The 24,446-nt window shown below is 37.0% G+C and overlaps 1 protein-coding gene across 2 annotated transcripts in view; it reads right to left on the bottom strand.

Moving 5' to 3' along the window:
- ANGPT1 (angiopoietin 1) overlaps positions 1-24,446 on the bottom strand; it is a 247,010-nt gene that overhangs the window by 71,044 nt on the left and 151,520 nt on the right. For both annotated transcript variants that reach the window (XM_054499250.2, XM_054499249.2), the window contains exon 3: positions 14,638-14,759. In XM_054499250.2, coding sequence (XP_054355225.1) covers positions 14,638-14,759 — 122 coding nt within the window. The remainder of the gene's footprint in view (positions 1-14,637; positions 14,760-24,446) is intronic.

Consider the following 24,446-nt stretch of genomic DNA (forward strand, 5'->3'; position numbering starts at 1 on the left):
GTATTCTTCAGAATAGGAGTTATACGTATAACATGTCAAATAAAAAATAAATAAACCAGATATTGTCAGTGTAATGTTTGCTTTTAACTATGATTTAGTTTCTTGGTTTCCTTGGGTGTATCTTATATCCAAGGTAGCTAACTTACACCCAAATAGCTATACTCTAAAGAAGTTATAGTATAACTTCCACTAAAGAAATGGGTCTAAGAGGAAACAGAATAGTTCAGGAAAAAAACAAACAACATGTAGAAACTACTTTTTATTCACTTTGCTTCATTCATTTGGGGTTTTCAAAACATTAACATTGACTAAATTTCACAATAGTTCTGTGGGATCAAGAATAGTATGTTGACCATCTGCAAAATCAGAAATAAAGAGAAAAATATAAAATAATCAGAAACACAAAGATTTATGTACAATGACATTAAGACAGAAAAAAATCTCTTATTTTGAAACTGTTGAAAATAATATTTTAATCATTTTAAGGCTATTAGAAAATGCTCAAAATATAATGTTAGGTGAAAAAAGAAAAAAACAGCAATATACATTCTCAATCACACACACATACAAAAAGAAAACTATATTTTTTTATTTTATTATTATTGTACTTTAAGTTTTAGGTACATGTGCACAATGTGCAGGTTAGTTACATATGTATACATGTGCCATGCTGGTGTGCTGCACCCATTAACTCGTCATTTAGCATTAGGTATATCTCCTAATGCTATCCCTCCCCCCTCCCCCCACCCCACAACAGTCCCCAGAGTGTGATGTTCCCCTTCCTGTGTCCATGTGTTCCCATTGTTCAGTTCCCACCTCTGAGTGAGAACATGCGGTGTTTGGTTTTTTGTCCTTGCAAATAGTTTACTGAGAATGATGATTTCCAATTTCATCCATGTCCCTACAAAGGACATGAACTCATCATTTTTTATGGCTGCATAGTATTCCATGGTGTACACGTGCCACATTTTCTTAATCCAGTCTATCATTGTTGGACATTTGGGTTGGTTCCAAGTCTTTGCTATTGTGAATAATGCACAATAAACATACGTGTGCCTGTGTCTTTATAGCAGCATGATTTATAGTCTTTCGGGTATATACCCAGTAATGGGATGGCTGGGTCAAATGGTATTTCTAGTTCTAGATCCCTGAGGAATCGCCACACTGACTTCCACAATTGTTGAACTAGTTTACAGTCCCACCAACAGTGTAAAAGTGTTCCTATTTCTCCACATCCTCTCCAGCACCTGTTGTTTCCTGACTTTTTAATGATTGCCATTCTAACTGGTGTGAGATGGTATCTCATTGTGGTTTTGATTTGCATTTCCCTGATGGCCAGTGATGGTGAGCACTTAAAGAAAACTATATTGACACAGAAACCACAGGAACCAAAAGTAATCTATCTAAAGTCATAACGAATTCTTGTGATTTTTGATAACTGGTCCTGTATCATAACCACTAGCTTCCTTAATTTCTCAACTCAAGCTTCAGGATGAGGCTTAATGACACTACAAGTTCCCAAGTCACTGTATAAATGGTAACAAAAGGAAGACTCCATTTGGCTGATGGTATGGTCTTCTGAAAGGAGTTGGGATGCTTTGCTCAGAGTGTTGCAATCTTTAACTGAGGCTCTTCCTTCTCCCTGAGCTCTTTACAGGATATTCCCCTTGTATGTTGCACATTAAAAATGATAGAGAAAGCAGAAGCATTTTTGGAGCCTAGCAACTGACTGGAAATAAAAAGCATTAACATTTTATGGAGTGTCTAATATACTAGTATTCCTCAGGGGAAAGGCTTACTCGGTTTTCTCAGTTATGTTTTCAGAAGGTTCAACCCGTCCTTAGTTTACAAGGTGTTATTAAAATGCCACATACCAGAATGGGCACTTAATTTACCTTGGAGAAATACAGCACTGAATCATTCCTTTCAAAAAGGGGACACTAGGGAGTGTTTTAGATTAAATACTTAAATTATAAAATAGAGCATGTTTGAAAAGCCAAATCTTCCAACACCAGGTACTGGGGGACAAAGTGTAACATCTGATTGTCTTTTACACAGATTAAGAAGTGTGGGTCCAAGGCTTAAATGGCATAAAAGACTGTGAGGAAATCGAGAGAAGTCCATGTGGCAGAAGCTGTGCCATCCTGGTAGATGCCAGAAACCTTGTGGATGGATCAGCATGGTAGATGGTGATGATGATGTCAATCATACTAGTCATACCACCTCTCATTTATGACATGGTTGCTACGTGTCAGGTACTGTTTTTTTGTTTTGCTTTTTGTTGTTGTTGTTGTTTGTTTGTTTTAAGACGGAGTCTCGCTCTGTCACCCAGGCTGGAGCACAGTGGCGTGATCTCGGCTCAATCTCAACTCACTGCAAGCTCCGCCTCCTGGGTTCACGCCATTCTCTTGGCTCAGCCTCCCGAGTAGCTGGGACTACAGTCACCTGCCACTATGCCCGGCTAATTTTTTGTATTTTTAGTAGAGATGGGGTTTTACCGTGTTAGCCAGGATGGTCTCGATCTCCTGACCTCGTGATCTGCCCGCCTCGGCCTCCCAAAGTGCTGGGATTACAGGCATGAGCCACCGCGCCCGGCCAGTGTCAGGTACTGTTTTAAGTGGTTGTTATGAGTTCAGTTATGGCCCGCCCATGCTTGCCCCCCAACCAAAAAAAAATATATATATATATGTGTGTGTGTGTGTGTGTGTGTGTGTGTTGAAGTCCCAACCTCCAGGAACTCAAGAATATGGCCTTATTTAGAAACAGAGTTGTTGCAGATGTAATTAGTTAAGATGAGGTCATCCTGGAGGAGGATGAGCTTCTAATCCATTATGATTGGTGTCCTTATAAAAAGGGAAAATGTTGAGAGATCAGATGTGCGCACAGGGAAAAGGTTGTGTAAAGATTGGAGCAATGCTGCCTCAAGCCAAGGAACTACTGGCAGGTAGGAGAGAGGCCTGGAATGGAGTCTTCCCTAGTGCCTTCGGAGAGAGCCTAGCCCTACAGGCACCTTGATCTGGGACTTTCAGCCTCCAGAATATTCAGAGAATACATTTCCATTGTTTAAAAGAAGAGGAAGAGGAAAACGAATTGTGGCCAGAACTACTCCTGGGCATTCCAAATCTTTGCCAACAAACTTGTACTCCAAGAATATGGCAGGAAAGCTGCCTGTGAAGTCAAGCCCAAAAAATACCTGAGGCTTCTAAGACTCTACTAATTTATAACACCTTTAGTAGTGTGCACACATTCACATAAGAAAGTTTCTCATTGAGACCCATTAGCAGAAACTGTGTGACTTCCGCAGTAAAAGAGAAGTCCCATTTCTGTTCTGAATTGCTTCCATTCTACCAGCACCAAGGGAGAAAGGAGCCCTGCCCTGTACCGATCATAAAGTAAACCCAATTTAGATAGAGCTTGAGTACAGTAATATAGGGAAACTGTGATGATCACTTATTTTTTAAAAATTCTTTTGGAAATGAAAAACTTAGGCAAGGAAAGCAGTGTAAGATGAAAAACAACATCTGTAAGGGGTAGGTTTGATTCATCTTCTTTTACCATGTTTTTTTTTTCTTTGCCACTAACTTTTTGTTGGAGAAGTTCGTGGTAAAACAAACAAAAACAAAAAACTTCTCCATTGTCTTTATTGGTTAAAAGTTTCATGCCACCTACTGGTTAAGTGATTAGAGTACTTGCTGTAGGCGTCAAAGGAGATCTTCTCCGTGCCCATTAATTTTTGGCCTTCAGATCTGAGAATTAACCATGACCAGTGTCTTAGCTTATTCTCTGTTTACTTTTTATTTACTTTTCTTGCTACTCCTGGGGTAATGATCAGAGGCAAGATGCCCAGAATTTAGAGTTGTTAACTTATAAGAAAATTGTCTTTTAAATTCATAGGCGTTATAGTCTACTAGTGAGAAAACTTAGCATTACCTATTAAACTGACAAGCATGTATATATCAAAATTTGAACGTTATAGTCATATAATACTGGATAAAAATTCCGAATTACCATTTTGTCCTTGAAATAAGATGAGCACTGGCCTTTCAGTTTTCCTAATCAGTAGGTAACATTCTGAATTGGAAAATATCATGTTATAGTTATAATTTGTATTTATTGGTTGCTAAGTGCCAATAATTCTGTAAAATATAAAATGACACTATTCCTACTCTAGGGTTTATTTTTAGAGAATAAAAACCTCAAATGAAAATGCAGAAGCTATAAGAAACTTCTGTTTCAGACATAATACTTTTTTAAAAAAATTTTTGCATCAGTGTTTTTCTACTGTTTATTTTTGATGTATTCCTTGTTCCAGCAGACATATGCACAGAGATGGCTGCTATCTGAGATGTCAGTAAGGAAGCTGGGCTTGTTTGATTTGTTTTGTTTTTCAGGATAATTTGGAAAGAGCTGAGGAAGGAAGGTTGATCAAAGAAGTCCTGGTACTAAAGGAAACAATTCTGGACACTGGCTTGTGGAAAAGATCTGCTTTTCTGAGTAAAAGGAATAGATAATATGTATAATATATAATATAACGTACATTAGCATGTTAGACAGAACACTAATTTTCATAATTCATCAGACAACCTTTAATCCTCCCTTACTAGCAGGTATCAAAAGATACCCATATAGTTTGTCATCTTAGAATAGACAGTGCATGTAATGTGAAAAAGAGACTGTCCATGGAACTAAGAAGCCTACTCTACAGCACAGACATTCCACAGGATTTGAAAACCCAAGTAATATGCATAACAACTACAAGCAAATTGGAAACATGTTACATTATTTCTCTAATGGCAAGTCTTACCAGTTAATTATCTCTTCTCATCATTTTCTCATCACATTTCTTCACTCGGAGCGCCCTTAATAACATTCGTACTTCAGTAATTATCTACCAACTTTATTTATTAGGGACATTTTTCATATTAATGACAACTTTTTAGACTTCTTCAGGCAAGACTGATCTCTTCTTGACCCTTCCATTTCTTTTGACTACACTCACCCCTTTTTTTCATCTTCTCTTCATATTTGGCTTCCAAAAGACTGCTCTCTTCTCTTTGATTCCTCCCATCTATTGGCTAGTATCTACTTTGGAAGTCAGCCCTTCCTTGTCATTACTTCCAAAATGGTTTCAATGCAAACCTCACTTGCCAGAAAACTCTATATACCATCTCTACTTATTATCTTATTCTTGTAACACACCATTATAGTTATATAGCATTTTAAAACCTTTATCTCCTTTGATTCTTAAAGCAATATAGTAACATAGACTGAGCAGATGTTACAGACCCTCATGGATAGGTAAGAATCAAATGTTTTCTTCAAAATCATGCAGATATTAAGTGTCAGAACCAGGAATAAAAAGCCATGTCTTCTAAATTGTTAGACTGGAAATCTACTCAAGACATCCCACTGCTGTGTCAATGAACATCGTACAGTCTCATCTCTTTGACTTAACGCACTATAATCTCTTCCTATTTCTTTTATTCATCATGTTATACCAGGAACCAAGGCACTGCCTTCACATATCCTTAATATTTGTTGCTCCCATTTAGTTGTTCTGGGAGCTTATCCTTCACAATATTTGAACCTTATTATCTTTCCCACGTATAAAAACAGAATTACTTTGTCAAGCCGATTTTTAACATCTGGACTAGAATTTTCTTAAATACTACCCTGTCTTAATACCTCTTCCATTAAATTTATGTGTTAATTTTAATTATATTGTTAATATACTGCTCATATTTAATTTTGTCCCCGAAGCCTTTCATTGATTCTTTACTATTTTCGTTATCCAGGTCCGTTGGGAGTGGCCACCTCAGCTAGCATGGGGATCTTTATATAGAGAGGTTGATCTGAAGGACAACATTGCAGCCCCAGTGTCCTAAAGTTAGGTAGTCAAAGTAGTCAGATTTTCCCTCATGACAGTCTCAGCTACATGTTTAGCTTAGGTTTGCATTTTAAACACAAAACCTGGATGGTGACTGAACACCAGTGCACTGTTTCCTAGAGCATATTCAGTATATTCTTTGAAGCAAAATAAGAGTTTCATTGTTAAGATTTAGGGAAGCCTATATTAAACAGTTTTTATTAAGATGCTTCTTTTAGGATTAGGGTTCCATGGAACAACACTTTATGAAATCATGCACCTAAATCTATACAAATGGAGCTAGAAATCCGAGGAGAGAGAGTTTCTCACAGGAGTCTCAGGACTTCCTGTTTCCCATCTTTCTGGAAACACTTTGAGAAGAGACATGCATAAAATTCTGGCACTTAGCTTCTATTTGAGGCAGAGGTGCGCTTTAACGAATAAAATAAACAAAATAATCTGTGCCTCGAACTTTAATAGAAGGTTCTAAATGAGTGTACAGCAAGTCCTATTTGAAGTTTCTGGTAGACTTCTCCATACCCCTGTTTTACACTGCCTTCTCCAACATCTTATTGGAAATATTTCAAATCATTGAACATATCTTGAAGCTTTCACAGAAAAGGATATCCCTTTCAAATTGTTTCCCACAATAGAGTTCTTAACATAGCAGCCAATGAATTCACAGTGGTGACAGTTGCCTAAGCTCTATGAGTATAAATATAGCCCTTCAAACAAGGAGGAAGATGTTGAAAATATAGAAACCTCATTTTTATCTGTCTGAATCTATTTATGGATGTTTCAATATTTTCCACTATTTTCAATATGTACGGTGTCAACATGTGTTGCAAATATGCGTTTGTATAGAGTGATTTTTCTCCCCATTTGAATACACACAGATTTAGTTCAGGTTAAATTTATACTTTACGTGTCTAATTGGAACGCAATAAATTTCCTCTCAAAGTCTGAAATCATATTTGTTTGGAAATTCAAATTTGGAGCAGAAGCATAGATACTATAAGTAAATATTAGCAAATAAATGTAAAGTTTGGGGTAAAGAAAAATAAGCTAAATGTATTATAGAAACCAGCAACTAAGAAGAAAAAAGATTGATACATTTCATAACACAGAGATGTAATGTTTCTATTAAAAAATAAGTTGGACAATAAATAATAAACTAGAGAAAATTTTGTAACATATATTACAAAGTTTTAATATCCATTAAAGAGTTCATATGAGTTAATTTAAAAAAGGATAAACAATATAATAGAAAAAATGTTAAACATACATAAATAGGCTAGTATGTAGTCACAGAAAAAGAAATCTAGTCACAGAAGAAATGCAAATGGTTAATACACACAAAAACATGCACAACCTAACTTCTCAAGGAGCTGAGATTAATTAGATGGCTAGCAAAGTTTTGGGAAATTTGAAATCCCAGGCACTCTTAGGGAGAAGGTAAAATGTGAAGATAACTTGTGAATATCTATAAAAAATTTAAATTATCACGTCAACAATTATAGTTTTGATAAATTATATATTTATTAATATAAATAATACTTATAATAGGTTATAAATTATAGTGCATCTATAAAAATAGATTGCTACTCATTCTTAAAAATGAATGATGTATATCTGTTTATGGTTATATATGTAATATATCTATGACAAATTATTATGAAATAAATAGTAGAAAAAACCCCAACGATAAAATAATCTACACATATATGCACATATCATATAAACAAGTACTTGTGCATGTGTGCAATTACATATGAGTGTACGTCTGTGTAAACACACACATGAATATGCACACTCTATGTATACACATATGTTAGTATGTTTAGAGAAAACATCTGGAAGAGTAAGCACTGAATTTAATCTCTTAACGATGATTCTCTGCTAGCAGGTAGTATGGTGTAGGGGTGTGGAATTGGGGGAAATTTGACTTACAACTGTATATGCATGTATATAATTTAATATGCATGTATATACAACAAGTTTGTCTTACTTGTTTTTATTTATCACAGAAATGGAGGAAACAGTCATAGGTCTAGAATGGCCTGTGCAAATGCTATCCAGAAATTTTAAAGGTGGGCTGAATTAGTGAACCTCAGAGTATACAATAGTAACATTGAGCGCCATGCAATGGGCTTTTGGCAATGCAGAATAGTGGTATAAACACAATCTCTATTTTATTCATGTTAAAAACAATAAATGGATTTACAATATTTAATGTAAACAATATGATTTGTCTTTTCCACGAAAAGTATTTTTATTAGTTGTGTGTGTGTGAGAGTCTTTGTGTGTGTGTGAGTCTCTGTGTGTCGTATGGATAAATGGCATTTGTTGGGTTAGAGCTATTGGGACATTTCCCAGTTCCTTATTCATTTAACATTCAAAATGCATTTCATACTAAATATGCTTATGTGTAGAAAATTGTGCCCAGGAGCAGGAAGACAATGAAAATAAAACACATTCTCTGTGACCTAGAAGGTCACAGCCTAATAGTATGGATATAGATAAATAAACATGCACACACACAAACATACATATATTATAATGTGATCAGGTAAGTGAAATGATGGGGAAGAAACAGGTACAGGGCTATCACATAGGTCATAATGAGCAAATCTATCTGGTAGAGCCAGAGACGGAGTGTTAGAGAAGCTGACACATGCAATGAGTTTCCAAGGATGAATAGAAATTTGTGAGTTGAATAAGGACTGTCAGGCAAACATCAAATATGTCTGAAATGACATCATGTGTTCAGTGTCATACTAACAACTAACATGATTAAACACTGCTGCTCATGTCAGGCACTGTTCTCAGTGATTTACACACATTAACTCAATCTTCATCTTAATTTCATACAGTACAATTATGGTCATTGTTATGTTACAAATTAGGAAACCAAAACACATAGAATCTATGTAAGTTGCACAAAGTCACACAAATAATATGTGACTGAGTCGATTATCCCAGGAAGCAAGGAAAAGTGAAACCAGGCAGTCTGGCCTCAGAGCTCATGCTCTTAACTACTAGCGTGTATCCTCTAAAAAATAAGATTATTGGAAGTAAGTCTGCAAAAGTAAGATTATAGTGACCATGGACTGTATCGTGTGCTAAAGAACTTGAACTTTCTTCTGTCAGTTATAGAGAATCGTCATTTGGTTGAGAGGGAATTAATAGAGGAAAATAGTCTGACTTGCTTTTAGAAAGAAGACTTTGGCACAGCTTCTGGATAAGGATTGGAGTGGCACATAGCTTAAACCCAGAGGTCATTGCAGTGGCCTAGACAAGAATTCATGGCAGCTTGACCTAAGACATAGTCAGTGGGAATGGAAAGGATGGGATGGATCAGAAAAATATTTAGAAGATGGAATTGATAGCATCAACAGTGATTGGTGAGTTGTGGGGGATTAGGGAGAGAGAAGAATTAAGATGATGCTTAGATTTCCAATTTGATCAGAATTGTATTTCATGCCAAGATACTATGGTTATCATAATTTAAAAAAAGGAAAATGCTATATGCTATTAAATATTATTTTAAAAATTAACATGGAAAAAAGGTAACATTCTAGTATGTAGGTGTTCTATTTACAAGAAAAAGACTAGAATAATATAAATTCAAAAAGTCACCTTTTTTATCCTTGTTATAAACAACTAATATAATTCAGCCTAGTTTAATGTTAGAAGTTAGCAAGTTACTTTAGCATTTTGTAAATAACTTATCAAATGAAAGATAGCTTTAATTTAAAAGACTATGATTTCATTTTTCATTTCTTTAGGCATATTAAGCATTAAACATCAATACTGTATTTTATTACAATAATTGGTAAGGCATAATTTGGTATCTTGAAGTTGCACATGCTTCAATCACTTAAAATTAATTAACTTAATAACTTCCCATAACTCCAGCTAGAAGATAGATGAGCATGTCAAATAAGTTCAGTGAATTCTCAAGGTAAAATAAATAGTTTATATCTTCTGCTCTAATATTAGAAGGACTAAATAATGACCTATATAGTGACAGGCCAAAAACAACTGGTCTATCCCTTTCTTCAAATGAATATTTGTTTGTTTTAAGAGAATAACTTGACAACTACATCAATTATACTTGAGGCCTCATCACATTGCAAAAATATTTTTATAATAATTAAGGCAGAGAATCATCATGAACTCGAACCCTAATTTTGCCATATCCTTAGCTGTTTGGTCATAAGCAACTTACTTGATTTCGGTGAGCCTCAGGGCTTTTTTTAAGTGTAAAATAGAAATAATAATACATACTTTGCAGGATTGGTTGGAGGATTGAAAATAGTAAGTTAAAGCACCTGGCACAGATGTTTACCTTGTACTAGTAGCTAGGCGGCAGCTAGTATTGCTCAAACTATGTAGGAATGGCCATCACATGTCTCATTTCAGTTCACTCTGAACGGTCTTACTGAAGACTTCCTTAATCTTCACTCTGCATACTCAGCACAATCAAGAAAGTCCATGTGCTCCATCTTTGTATACATGGGGTTTTGACTTCCCTTCCTGTATACCCTGGTGAGGCAGAAGGGCTCCTTCTGGAATATTCTTTTGCCTGGCTTTGCTTCCGCCTTGCAAAAAGTTGGGGTTAAGTCAGAGATGGGCAGGTGCTGGGAAAACTGGCCAGTTGACCAAACCTTTCGACTAACAGACCCAGTCACATATTTGGTTCAACTGAAGGAAACTGCATTAGGACATCATTTCCTGTACACCTCTATTCCATCGTTTTAGAAAGCAGTAGGAAACATACTGGAGGAAACTAGTGAAAGTTTACATTTTATGTCCTACTTTGTGTTCATATCACTCCCTTTGTGGGCAAGGTAAAATATTAATGTTTCCCATTTACTTAGGTTCTTGGTTGTGTAATTCCAATGATATGGGTGAGTTACAGATTCCTTACTCCCAAGTGTTGTTTCTTTGAGGTAAGAAACAAAACCAGGTTTTAAGATTCGGGTAGCATCCAACAAAAGAAAAACATATTGCCCGAAGAGAGCAAACTGGAAGCTTTTTAGAGTGACTCCCTCTGGACTGTTAGGAAAACAAAACAGCAGAGCAAATGTTGCTAATCCTGTTTCTGCTTTGTGCTTCTGGCCATGTAGGGGATAGAGAAGTGAATCTAATGAGGCCAAAAATCCATTTCCAATCCTACAAGTGATGCATTTAATTTGTCAGGATGTAAATCAGCAGGACCTCTCAGCATGTTTGTGTAGTATAATCCTAACCATAAAATATTCATCCTCATTTTGCCAAAGTGGTGGTGGACCTTCCTAAGGGCCAGCTCACTGACTTGGCGGCTGAAGCCCCATCTTACTGAAATCTGGTAAGTCCCACACCCAGACACAACCCCTGACATTCCTTGGGGAGGAAACAAAGCTTAATTTAGATAATCCCCCCCGCAAAGTGTATTAGCTGATCCAAACCAGACCTGACCAACTAAAGGCATGTTGTTGCTGCATTTCAGAAATGCCTTAATGTAGAAATAGCTTCTTGTTGCATTTGGAGGATTAAGATTCATATAAGGAATAACCAGTGGTAATCGATAAACTATTTTTTTAAAACATAAACAGCTTCATGCTTGACTTTGAACCTCTCTCCATTTACATAGGAGGAGCACATTTCCTTGTTGCAATAGAAATTGCCTGGCAGAGCTCCCCTAATTCCATTGCACATATGAAAATAAACAATAACAATAAACAGAATAGGGAAAGTATGCTATGTATCACAAATGGGTATTTTTTATTTGTATAAAGAAAAACACTTCTATTTTTTTAAGTTGTTTATGGAAGACTACGTCTAATTTAAGAATAGATGTTCTGCCAACACTCCATCACACACATTAGGCCCTCAGACAAGAAGATAGACAGATAACTATAGAGATACAGCAATACCAGGAGGCATAGCAATTGATAGAAAAATACCCCAGAAGCACATGTGAGACAATGCCATACTTGAGGGGTCCACTGTCAAAAAAGAAAGAGATGTGGAATAGAAGTATAAGATGCATGCAAGTTTTTGTCTGTGTGAGCACAGAAATGAATTTCCAATTAAAACCCAAATCTCTCAATTTGTAGTGAAATACCTATATGACTAGCAAAGGAAATTGCTATAATCCTGAAAAAATTAACATTAGCAATAAATGATGTGATTTACACATGTAAGAAAACCTGAGTTTTCTGTTGAAATGAGAATTTAATGAGGGGGGGAAAGTTCATCAGCTGAAGGCACAAATATGTTTGGGATCAGAAGTCAGATTCCTTTGAGATACTGAAGTGCATGGAAGCCCCTTCTACCTGACCCAGAATGGAGCTCTTTTGAGAGCTTGCACCCTAACTCACTTTTGCTGATAGAGCAGACAGAACAACTTTTAAGCAGGTGCCTTTAAAATATAATATTTCATAGTGAGAATTCTATAGTAGGAAATGATAACCAGATGCTGCATAAAAATCATGATAGGAAGACAAGAAAATCTGAAATGATACAGAATTAAGATAGAAAGGATACATTTTTAAGAAATAAAGAGAAAGAAAGAAAGAGAAAGAAAGAGAAAGAAAGAAAGGAGGGAGGGAGGGAAGGATGGAAGGAAGGAAGGAAGGAAGGAAGGAAGGAAGGAAGGAAGGAAGGATAAATATGAGAAGGAGGGAAGAAAAGAGAAAGAGACAGAGTACCTGAGTACAAGGGGTGCATAAGGATGGCATTTGTTTTGCAGTTAGGGAGGAGACTTTTCAGGCCTCCCAGTTTATGTTATGGTGTCACGACAGCTCAAGGGTCAGATACAGACAAAGACATAATATGCAGATCAGTAGAGAAGAACTAAAGAACGTAAATTCATGCTGGCAACTCTTTCAGAAATAAATCAGGTGGTAACATAACTACTGAGAGATGGATTCAAACCACTTTAGGTTATACCAGTAAAATGAAATATGCAGTTATTAAGAATATTAGATAATATTTTATTAATGTAAAATGACATCTATCTCCAAAGAAGTCAGACTTACAGACTGTGCGTAAGGTATGACAGAACTTTTTGTGAAAATGGTATTTATATATATAAACTGCAGCAAAATATGCAGCTCTTTCTGTATGATAAAGCTGTGGTTTTTAATTTTCCTGTGTGTTTTTTTGGTCCTTATGCCATAATAAATGTGCTATTTGTATAATTATAAAACCAAACGACGACTCAGAAAAATAAGGGAAAATTGTCATTGTTTTACTTCTCCATGATTCCTGGACAAAGCCTTCACAAATAGCATCTTGAAATATGATTGTAAATGTGGTTCACTTTTGGTGACAAAATTAAACCATAAAGGGGTGACCCTAGATTAAGGGATGGTTGAAGCATACCTATTACATACATGTATAGGTCTGGTTACTGTGAAATTGCAGGGGAATAAATGGTATATTTCAACAGGATTGTTAGTTCTAGAATATTTAATCATGCAATAAGGGTCAAGTCCTGTCAAGTTTATCTGTAGTTATACAGTTAACCCCCTGTCACAGTACAAGGATAAATAAATGTAACACTTAGAAATACAAGTCATACAGCATGACTGACCCCTTTCACATTCTAAACCAACAGCCAGGTTTGTATTTTTCATGCAGAAGTTTAATTGTAATTGTTGCATTATGCTCTAATTTTAGCATGAAGTTGGGAAATTCTTTTAGTTTGTAGATAATATGAAGAGGCCATATGTTATAATGGAAAGATAAGGACTAGCAGCAAAGACACCTAAATTACATTCCAATTTCTGCCACTAGCAAGCTGTGTGACCTTGGACAGGTAACTCCCTTCCACTGAGTCTCTGTTCCCTCACTTGTAAAGAACAGAACTAGCAGTCCTCTTATGTGCCTTCCTGGTGTGGAATACAAAGGGAACTCTAGTGCCACCAATTCAATGGCATTTAACCAGTTTCTATCAATACAATGGTCTTTACCTCAATATTATGCATAGGAACTGAACCTTCTACAAGTTATCCAGATACCCAGAAGAAAATTCAATTTAATGCACGAAACTTGTCCTAAGGAAGTCAGTGTTTTGAATTGTTCATCATCAATGTTAATGACTTCAAAATAATACACTCTTTCATTGTCCCAGCATTCAAGATGTCTAAGTTCCAATTCAATCAACTGAAATGATTCATAATTTATAAAACAAGATGGTGTGATGACATCTACAAAGCTAACCAAAGAAATTTACTATGTCCAAGGTAAATGGCTGTAAATGAAAACTAAAAAACCAAACCCTTGATCAGCTTTATAGGTAAATTATTTTCTAGAAAAAATATACATTTTCCTTCTCTCTAGTGCTGTATTTCTGAATTCAACAACCCTGTAGCTTTGCAAAAGCCTAAGAATTGGGGTTTGAGTAGGAATTTAAGAGGCTCTATTCTCTGTTGTTATAGGTTTTGATTCTGCTGAAAAATGTCAATATTTTATGTCACTTTATTTAGTCATAGAATCAAATTTTTGTAGATGTGGTGAGATTTGAACTACTACCATTAGAGAAATTAATGCTAAAAGTTATATAAAGCAAATATTTCAAGAGTATCAGCAACAATATTAATTTATTACTGACATACTAGCTGAATTTACCTTAAGCTCTCCTTTATTTGTATATTAATATTAATTGTCTCTATATTTCATTTTTGTAAAGCACCTCAACCTTATTTAAGAGTTGGCATAGAGGCGAAGGATATAAATAAGTACACACAGAAACATTTTTGGAATAAAGCAATCCTCACCTGTTTTTTTCATGGATCTTCAAGATTTCATTTGTCTGTTGAAGAAGTTGCTTCTCTAGCTTGTAGGTTGATAATGAATTCTCCAGCAGCTGTATCTCAAGTCGAGAAGTTTGATTTAGTACCTTAAGATAAAAGACGAAAATATTTCAAACTTCAATCACGAATCAAAGAACTTTTTAAAGTTTTATTTTGTCGTTAAATATTTTTTCAAGAATAATTTAACAAATGGTTTACCGCGGGACACAGTGGCTCACGCCTGTAATCCCAGCACTTTGGGAGGCCGAGGCGGGTGGATCACGAGGTCAGGAGATCGAGACCATCCTGGCAAACATGGTGAAACCCCGTCTCTACTAAAAATACAAAAAATTAGCTGGGCGTGGTGGCGGGCGCCTGTAGTCCCAGCTACTCGGGAGGCTGAGGCAGGAGAATGGCGTGAACCCAGGAGGCGGAGCTTACAGTGAGCCGAGATCACGCCACTGCACTCCAGCCTGGGCGACAGAGCGAGACTCCGTCTCAAAAAAAAAAGGTTTACATTCTACCAGCTAATGTTTTACATGCCTTTCAGATATTAGTTTGGTTTGAGATTGAAACTGCAATTGAACAAACACATTGTGTTTTAGGACTTCTGTGTCCTAAAACCCTAGGATATTCTCCTGTGCTAGTTGCTTCATATATTTTATCTCCAATATCTGTAAGTGCAAGGTTAGTATTAAGTACAAGGTCTTAGATATTGTGGAGAATTAAGAATAACTAATAGGCATGTAAAAGATACCTGCCTTGATGGATCACCTGACAAAAAACAATTAGAAATGTGCAAAATTCTCTTGACATAGTTTAGAAAGACTCATTATCACACATTTATAGAACGCCTATCACACTAGGTAATGCTAGCCTTTCCGGATATCATGACCACCTATTGAAGGAGAAATTGTTATCATCACTTTACAAATGAGAAAACTCAGCTTCAGAGAGATGCCCAAGTTCACACAGGAACCAAGAGAAGAGTGGGGTTTCAAACCCAGGTAGTTTTATTCTGATTCTGCTGCTCTGCAAAGAAAATTAAGGAGAGGGTGAGTCAAACCATTCTGAGGAAATGAAATGACCCAGAACCCAGATTGTATGAGAGACAGATTGTTCTCATCCTTTCAACTCCACTACTACTACTCTGGTGGTCCTCTAGAAACTGTGAAGGCTCAATTCATCTTGAATCACAATGACCCATGTGTCTAGCTGGGCCTTATTATGACATGAGTCTGCGAGCTGTGCACCTAAACCTGTCATTCTCCAGACAAAGAATGCACACTCCAGTCCTAGCAGATGCCTTCAAATTGTGTCAATGCCCTGTTCCTGACTCTGTCTTGTCCCTCCCTCTCTTTCCTTCCTAAAGGAGGTATAAAAGGAAAGAAAGAAGATAAATTAATTTTAAAAGCTCCTCACATTATTTGAAACATTTTTAAACTACCACATCTTTCCTAAAACTGCTTATTTAAAGGGACGTGGAAATACTTCTGCCAGGTCAATATCAATGTAAAGTTCCTCTACAAATGATGCCATTAGGGCCGTCCTCCTTTTCTGTAGTGTCTCTAAATCTAGGATTATATCAGATGCACACAGAAAGTCTATTCAACATATACCAACAGGGCCAGGTGTGGTGGCTCATGCCTGTAATCCCAACGCTTTGGGAGGCTATAGCAGGTGGCTTGCTTGAGCTCAGGAGTTCAAGGCCAGCCTGGGCAACATGGCAAAACCCCATCTCTACAAAAACATACAAAAATTAACTGGGCGTGGTGGTTCGTGCCTGTAGTCCCAGCTACTCAGGAGGCTGAGACAGGAGAATCACTTGAGCCTGGCAGGCCGAGTTTGCAGTGAGCCATAATTATGCCACTGTACTACAGCCCAGGGGACAGAGTGAGACCCTATCTCAAAAAATAAAATAAAATAAAATAAAAAAGAAAATATACCTACAGGTCCTGGGCTGGACTTGGGCTATAGGAGTTTGCAGGAGCAGGGGATGTATTTGAAGGGAGCAAGGCAGGAACTAGGCTGAGGTGAGAGAGGCAAATGCCTCAGTTGCAAAACTTAAAGGGGTGTCAGAAATCTCAGTAATCAAGGTAAGTAATATTTTAATGTAACATTTTAAAAATTTTACAATTAATGCAAGAAATCCACATTTAACAGAATATCATTTTAAAATAAAGACAGGATCTGATTCTGCACATGTCTGATTTGGTCTGACGTGGTCTCACTTGCCTCACCCTACAGTCCTAGCCCCGCAAGGAGTGGAACAGGAGGGTGAGGATGGGATGGGGCAGAGAATGGTGAGATGGAGCATTTATACTCTAAAAGAGTTTAAACTGCTATGACTCATTTATATAGTCATTAGTAAGGATCTGAAAGCCAGTCTGAAATGTACTGCTACTAATCATATTCATGTTTGTAAAGGGTTTCAGTGTTTTAAAAAACATTTTTTCTATTCTGTATTATTTCATTTCAAAACAAACAATTTGAAGGTAGAGTTTGGAGTAGCTCAGTGGGGATAAATGGTAGAGAATATAAATATTGGAGATGCACAAGATATAACTTTCAACTATTGAAAGATTTGTATTTGTATTTGTTTATTGAGTGACATTTTATAAAATAATGAAATAGGGAATGAAACACTTGTATGTTTTGGTGACATTTAGAACAAAGCTTGGCACAGAGACAACGCTCAATATTTGTTTTTGGATACTCAATATTTGTTTATGAGGTACATTGTCTCACTAAATCAAGCATATCATATGCAGTTAAATAAAATCTATTTTCTATTTGCCGTAATCTCTGATCACACCTCCTGACATTCTCAGACACCAAAAATTTTAATTTCCAAAAGACAGTAAGTATTCTCCTCCATGTCCATTGAGAACAAAATGGAACCATTTAAAATTGAAAATGAAGCTGCCCATATCTCAGTCTGGAGACAACTACAGTTCCCAGTTTGTCTTCCTTCTCCTACTTGCCTCACCTCTAGTCCATTTGTCACACAGCAACCAGAGGGATCTTTTTGAACATGTAAATCAGATCAGGCCATCTCCTTTGCAACATGCTAATGGCTTCCCTTTGCAATTAGAATGAATTCCAAAGCCCTCAGCCTGGTCTGAAAAGACCCACGTGATCAGAACCCTGTTCACTTCTTGTTTATTATGCTCCAACTACACAGTCTTCTTTCTGCCACCTTAACTAGCCAAATTCCTTCCAATCTTGGAAAATTTGCACTTGCAGTTTCCTCTGCTTGGCATGCCCACCCCTTCCTAGATGCATGGCTGATTTCTTCTCATCATCTTAGAGAGTCCCTTTCTGGCCACCTTCTTTATAGTAATACCTTCCTCACCCTCTATCACATCACCTTATTTAATTTTCTTTACAGAATTATTACTATTGAAAACTATCCTATCTGTTCATTTGCTGTCTTTCTGTCCCTCCTAGGATGTCAGCTGCACAGAGGCAGGAAGGCTTATCTGGAGTCCTCTAAGCCTCCAGACCCCCCCGGGGCCTAGCACACTGCAGCGCTCATAGCTGAGTTAGATGACATTCTGGGCAATGGACAGTGAGCTGTCTTTCAGGCTTGAGTCATGGTCACAGAAAGGTAACAGGGCCGACATGAATATCAAGTTAGACTTCAGTGATGACAGTGTAAATCTAGAGCAGCATCTGAATATGGAGAAGGAAGGGGTCCAATATCAGAAGTCCAGACTAAATGCCGATCTAAAGATCAGGGCAGTTTAGAGCACAAATGCCAATCCCTCCTCTTCTTTCCTCATCAGCTTGACCCTATTGCTGGTTTATTTCAACTCTCTCCACTGATGTATTAAACTAGGTCTGAAGCGGGCAACCAAGAGAATTGCATAGCAAACTATGATAAATTGACCACTTTCTTGCCATGAGTCTATGGAATTTGCTGCTTAGCAATAGTTGAAGTGTTCCATTAAAATGACAAAAGACATTTCCTTCTTAGCCTAAACACATTCCAAAAGCACATCTTTGGTGGAAAAAAGAAAATTTTTAAATAAAGAAGAAGAAGGAAAAGGAGTAAAGTGTATGTGAAATATGCCCCTCGAGGAACAATTTCAAAGAATAAATTTTCCAAAATATACCTAAGAGTAAGAGAGACATAAAACCTGAAATTGAGGATTTATGGGCTATGAAATTTTAGTTCTTTTTTTAAAAAAAGTAAACATTTAAAAATAAAAATTATTAGTCTGGAAAATTTCACCCAGCTCCCTTTAATACTTTCAAGAGTACCTCTGATCCTTTAAATTAATATTAATGCTAAAAGTCAGAGATTGATGTAGAAAGAAAATCTCTTTTCTTTAGAGACAGGGTCTCACTCTGTCGCCCAGGCTGGAATGCAGTGGCATGACCACAGTCACTGCAGCCTCTTGGGGTCCGGTGAGGTGTGCCCAGCAATTTTTTGTATTTTTTTTTTTTTTTGTAAAGACAAGGCTCTGCCATGTTGCCCAGGCTGGTCTTGAACTCCTGGGTTCAAGCAATCTGCCCACCTCAGCCTCCTAACGTGCTGGGATAACAGGCGTGAGCTAGTGTGCCTGGCCAAAAATCTCTTTCAACGACTCATTAACTTTGAAATAGGCCCTGTTTTTAGGGTTATGTTTCCTTTTGCTTTACTTATTTTTTTTTTTCCAAAGAAAAATTTGTAACATAAAACATGATGCCTTGGCAATTAATTCTAACAGAAGAATTAAGGTTGATACATGCAAAGGGAATGAGAGAGTTAGAAAATCAGCATTTTGCAAAATGATTGAAGTAATTTACTTGGTTAGTAATGGACGATGTGACCAAGTATTACCCTACAGCTTATCTGTTAATTTCCTAGGGAAAAGTGAACTGTTGAGATGCAGTGATATGGAGGTTATAACGCTAACCAAGTTAAAGAACAGCATAACTAAGGGAGTGGCAATCTTCTTCCTGAAGAGATGCAATAGGAAGTGACCAGTAATTCCACAGAACACCTCTGCCACAATATTCCATTCAACCTAAACAAGTCTTTAGACTCAACTTCCGGTTTACAGAAACCATAGGGGATTGAAGGGTAAACTAAAGGTCATAATAAAGAAATATTCAGAAAAATGCAGAACATGAGATGATTGACAAAACAACCCAGTTTCTTAAAAAAGTCAATATCAGGGGAAAAAAAGTAGAAGACAGCTCCAAATTTAAATAGACTATTAAATCTTGAAAAACAAAACTCCTATAAAAGTTTTAGTGGAAAAATGAGAAAATATGAATGTAGAAATTAGATAATCTTATGGAATTATTGTTCATCTTAGTTGTGATATAATCTATAATTAATATTATATAACTATTACATAATATTCTCTATTGATATTATATATAAATATATTTTATTTATAATAGTAATACCCTCATTGTATATATTTATAACATAATAATATAACCCTATATTATATTGATAATATAATAACCACTTCATTTGGTTACAGAGTTTAATAGAGATAGGACTTATATTACAGACAGAGAATTGTGGGTAGAAATAACTCTCCCAATACAGCTAATGCTCAGTAGAGTCAGAATGCAACCCAGAGAGTCTATCTCCGGAGTCTGGGTTGTTTCCCACAGGCTTATCATGTAGCTGTAAATAAGCAGCTTCCCTCTGGTTAGTGACACCCTCTAGTCACTAACAACTGCTACCAAAATGGCTTCTTTCAAGTCACCATGAGGTCCTCTGCTTGTTGCAGCTGATGGCATCCAACTCTCTCTCCCTGCCCCTGCCCCTGCCCCCTCAATTAGCATCACGAGTAAGGAAGGTGTCCAAATTTCTTATGCTTCTCAGAGTACGGAAAAGAAAAACAAACAAAAGAACTCCAAAAAAAATTCACTCAATGTTCTTAGTTGGGTCAGATATCTTTGCAGTAGACTGCTCCTGTTCAAAGTCCTCTTCTGACCCATCAGCTATTTGTGGGTACCTATTACAATCAACACACAAGCCTCAGCATATTGCCCTCAGGCTTGGTGACATTGGGCTGAAACATGCAGAGATTAAGGGACTAAAACTTAGTCAATGTAATTATTTCACAAGTATTTATTGAGAGCCTATGCACCAGTCCTGTTCTAAATCCTGTCGATAGATAGAGCAGTGAACAAGAACAAGACAGAAAAATCCCTGCTTCTTAGGAATTTATATGCTAGGGCAGGAGTTGGTCAGATTTTTCTGTAAAGGCCCAGATAGTGAACACCTTAGGCTTGGCGGGCCAAATGGTCTCTGGTATAACAATTTAGCTCTACCATTTTAGTGAAATAGCAGCCATAGACAACATATAAATGAATGAGTGCAGCTGTGTCCAATAAAACTTTATCTACAAAACAAGATGGCTGGTCAAATTTGACCTGTGGGCCATAGGCTGCTGAGCCCTCTCCTAGTGGCTTATCAAACAATTTTCCTAAACCTTGTAAGAAAATTAATTACAGGATATTTTCCTTAGATGACCCACTAAAGAGTTTGTTTCATCGTTTCAGTTAAAAGATTCATGCTCATTGAACAAACTGTTCCTGAACTGCCTAATACACACACACACACACACACACACACACACACACACACACACACACAAAGTATATATATATTTAAAGATAGGGTCTTGCTCTGTCAACCACGCTGGAGTGCAGTGGCATGATCACAGCTCATTGTAACCTTGAACTTCCTAGGTTCAAGGGATCCTCCAGCCTTAGCTCCCTCAGTAACTAGGCTACAGGCACGCATTACCATGCCTGGCTTTTTTTTTTTTTGTAGAGATAGGATCTTGTTATTTTGCCCAGGCTGGTGTCAAACTCCTGGGCTCAAGTCATTTTTCCACTTGGCTCTTCCCTAAAGTGCTGAGATTTTAGGTGCGGGCCATGGTACCTGGCTTGCCTAATATTTCTAATGAGTGCTATTGAGGTCCAAACGGCAGATGTGATCATTTGTGATGTCTGAAAAGATGATTAAATGGGATTAAACATGCAGGAAATATATTAGGGGAAATGCCCACGAGGAAAAATTGGGAGGAAGCCAGAGGAGGTTTGGAGAGGCTTCAGACCGGGATGCCGGTCTAATTGCAGAAAAGAGGAGAGGGAAGGAAGAAGAGTTGGGTGGAAGTCTTATCCCTCAAGGCAGCCGTGCAGCAGTTCCAGCAAGGCTGATGAAGAGCCCCTAGCCAAAATCATGTGTCAGTGGACTTCTACAGCTCCCAGGAGCAGGCCTACATATCCCTGCCACAATGAGTGGAAGTGACTGCTGGAAATTGTGGTCTCTGCACCAACACAGCAATGGATTTCAGAGCACAGCCATTGGCGAGCACTGGTCAATTATACTTCCGAAAGTAGGAGATTGGAAAGATGCATCTTTAAGGCCATGAGGAAGGGCTCCACAGATCATTAATTTGACTGAAAGTTAATAAAGGAATGACTTAGAAGCATTTTGCCACATTAACTCAAACTCATGAAGGTAAAGACTGCTCTATTTGTTGCAATCTAATAGGACCTGTTAAAACATCTTACATCAAGGAAGTACTCAAAGGCAGGAGTGGTTGCTCATGTCTGTAATCCAAGCACTTTGGGAGGCCAAGGCAGGTGAATTGCTTGAACCCAGGAGGTCAAGACCAGCCTAGGCAACATAGCAAGACCTGGTCTCTACAAAAAATAAAAAAGTTAGCTGAGCATGGTGGCACGCACCTGTAGTCCCAGCTGCTGGTGAGGCTGGAGTGGGAGGATCACCTGAGACCAGAAGGTTGAGGCTGCAGTGAGCCCTGATCAGCTACTGCACTCCAGCCTGGGTGACAGAGTGAGACTCTATCTCAAAACATAATAATAAATGATAATAAGGAAATAAACATAGGATGGTATATCATCTACCATATAGAATTCATTATTATTAAATAGCTAATATATGTAAAATTACTTAGAACTGAGCCAAGCATGGATTATTAGAGGCAAATTTTAAGGCAATTTGTTTGTCTGTTAATTTCCCCAAAAACTAAATTTGCCTGAGAAAGAAGTGAGAAATAGAATGACACTACAGGAAGTGACATGAATAATTCCTCAAACAAACTCCTTCATATTGTACTCTTGGAAAGAGGAACTTGAAGACAAAGAGATATTGGTACAAACTGATAACAGAGTGAGAAAAACACTGCAAGCCAGACTAAGGGGGAAGGAAAAGGCATGGTGGTGGTTTCTGATTCTTGCCACCATGGCCAGCAGTTATTCAGGTGTGGTCATTACTGGTATCTTTCCTGATCATGATAATTTTTTGAGCACAATAGGATCTTAAAATGCCATTGACGTGAACCTGTGGCTTTCCACGTTTTGTTAAGTTGTAATTCTAGAAGGTCAGCAGAAGACTAGAAAGCAATAAGTTAATTATTTCATAACATCATCATGTGAAAGCTAGGACACTAAAATGTATTGGAAAGACATTGTCATGAGTTCCTGAGATAAACTGAGGACCTGAAGTCAGTTTTAGGAAAAGCAACACTTACCAGTGTGAAGCCAAGTTAGATGAATATAGGAGGAAAACCATGAGAGCACGCCTGGATAGCACAGAAGGATCCACTGGTTTATAAATGCTTATTATAAATGAATAGAGTGTATGGAGGTTAAGGAATAATTCAGGATACTTTTGTAAACTTGGCTCTGAATCAGGATTTGAGTTCACTTGAGTGGTTATGTCTAAGCAGAACATGTCTTGTTGCAATAGTTCAAATAAGTAGCACGAGGGTATACATTTACATGTAACGGGTTTGAAGCATCACAGCTACAAATAGCATAAGCAATTGGAAGACATGAAAATGAAAGTGAAAAAAACATGTAGGTGTCATTTCTTAAGATAGGGTATAATTTGAGCCATTGTCATCCTTTTCTACTTCCCTCTCATTGCTACTTGTGATGGATTTGTGATTTTGGAAATGTTTTCTGGGTTTCAGCTATCTTAAAATTGTTCTCGCTGTATCTAATAAACTTTCATTGGTCTTTAATAGTAAGTTTTGGCTGCTTCATATAGGGAGTAGTTATTCTTTTTCATTGAATTTTATGTACCATTTTCAATAAAGTACACATCTTCTGGCTTTAAGGATGCAGAACAATTTATCTCTCAATACCTTACACAGCACGCATCTTAACAGTTTGGAGATCAACATGCTAACAATGGGACATTTTTTTTCCCAAAACTCCAACTCCTAGGTAGAAAGAGATCAAAAAACAACCCAAGACACAGTGTTTTAGGGGATAAAAAAATTAAACAAGACCCTGCCATGTGTTCCATAAAAGTTATTATAATAGTAACTTATACAAATTTCAAATATGCAATTAAGTAGGATATATTGTGTATTTGTTTTTGAACATATGAGAATATTTTGTAGGAGAGGGTGAACATTCTGTTCTAATAAAATAAAATAAATAATACAGTCACATTATTTATACCACAAGGAACTAATGTGCATATATTATCCAACTTACTGTGACAATGAATGATTAGACAAAGTCTTGTAATTTTCAGGGACAATATGTAGTTCCATCCATCTCCCATGTTCATCTGATGCTGATGGGCAGCAAAAAGTATTTTCCAAAGCTCATGTGAATCATTGCTCCAATGTAGTCAATACTTAAGTTCTTATTCAATTAGTTAATTTTTAGTGTTACTAATCAAGGGAGATAGAAAAGAAATGAGTACCCTGGAGTTTGAATCCCAGATTTTATACACTGGCTGCATGAATGTGAGAAATCACTCAAGCTAGTGATTTCTAGCTAAAAGATCTATC

The sequence above is a fragment of the Pongo pygmaeus genome, chromosome 7 (genome assembly GCF_028885625.2).
Source record: "Pongo pygmaeus isolate AG05252 chromosome 7, NHGRI_mPonPyg2-v2.0_pri, whole genome shotgun sequence".
In the NCBI taxonomy this organism is placed as follows: domain Eukaryota; kingdom Metazoa; phylum Chordata; class Mammalia; order Primates; family Hominidae; genus Pongo; species Pongo pygmaeus.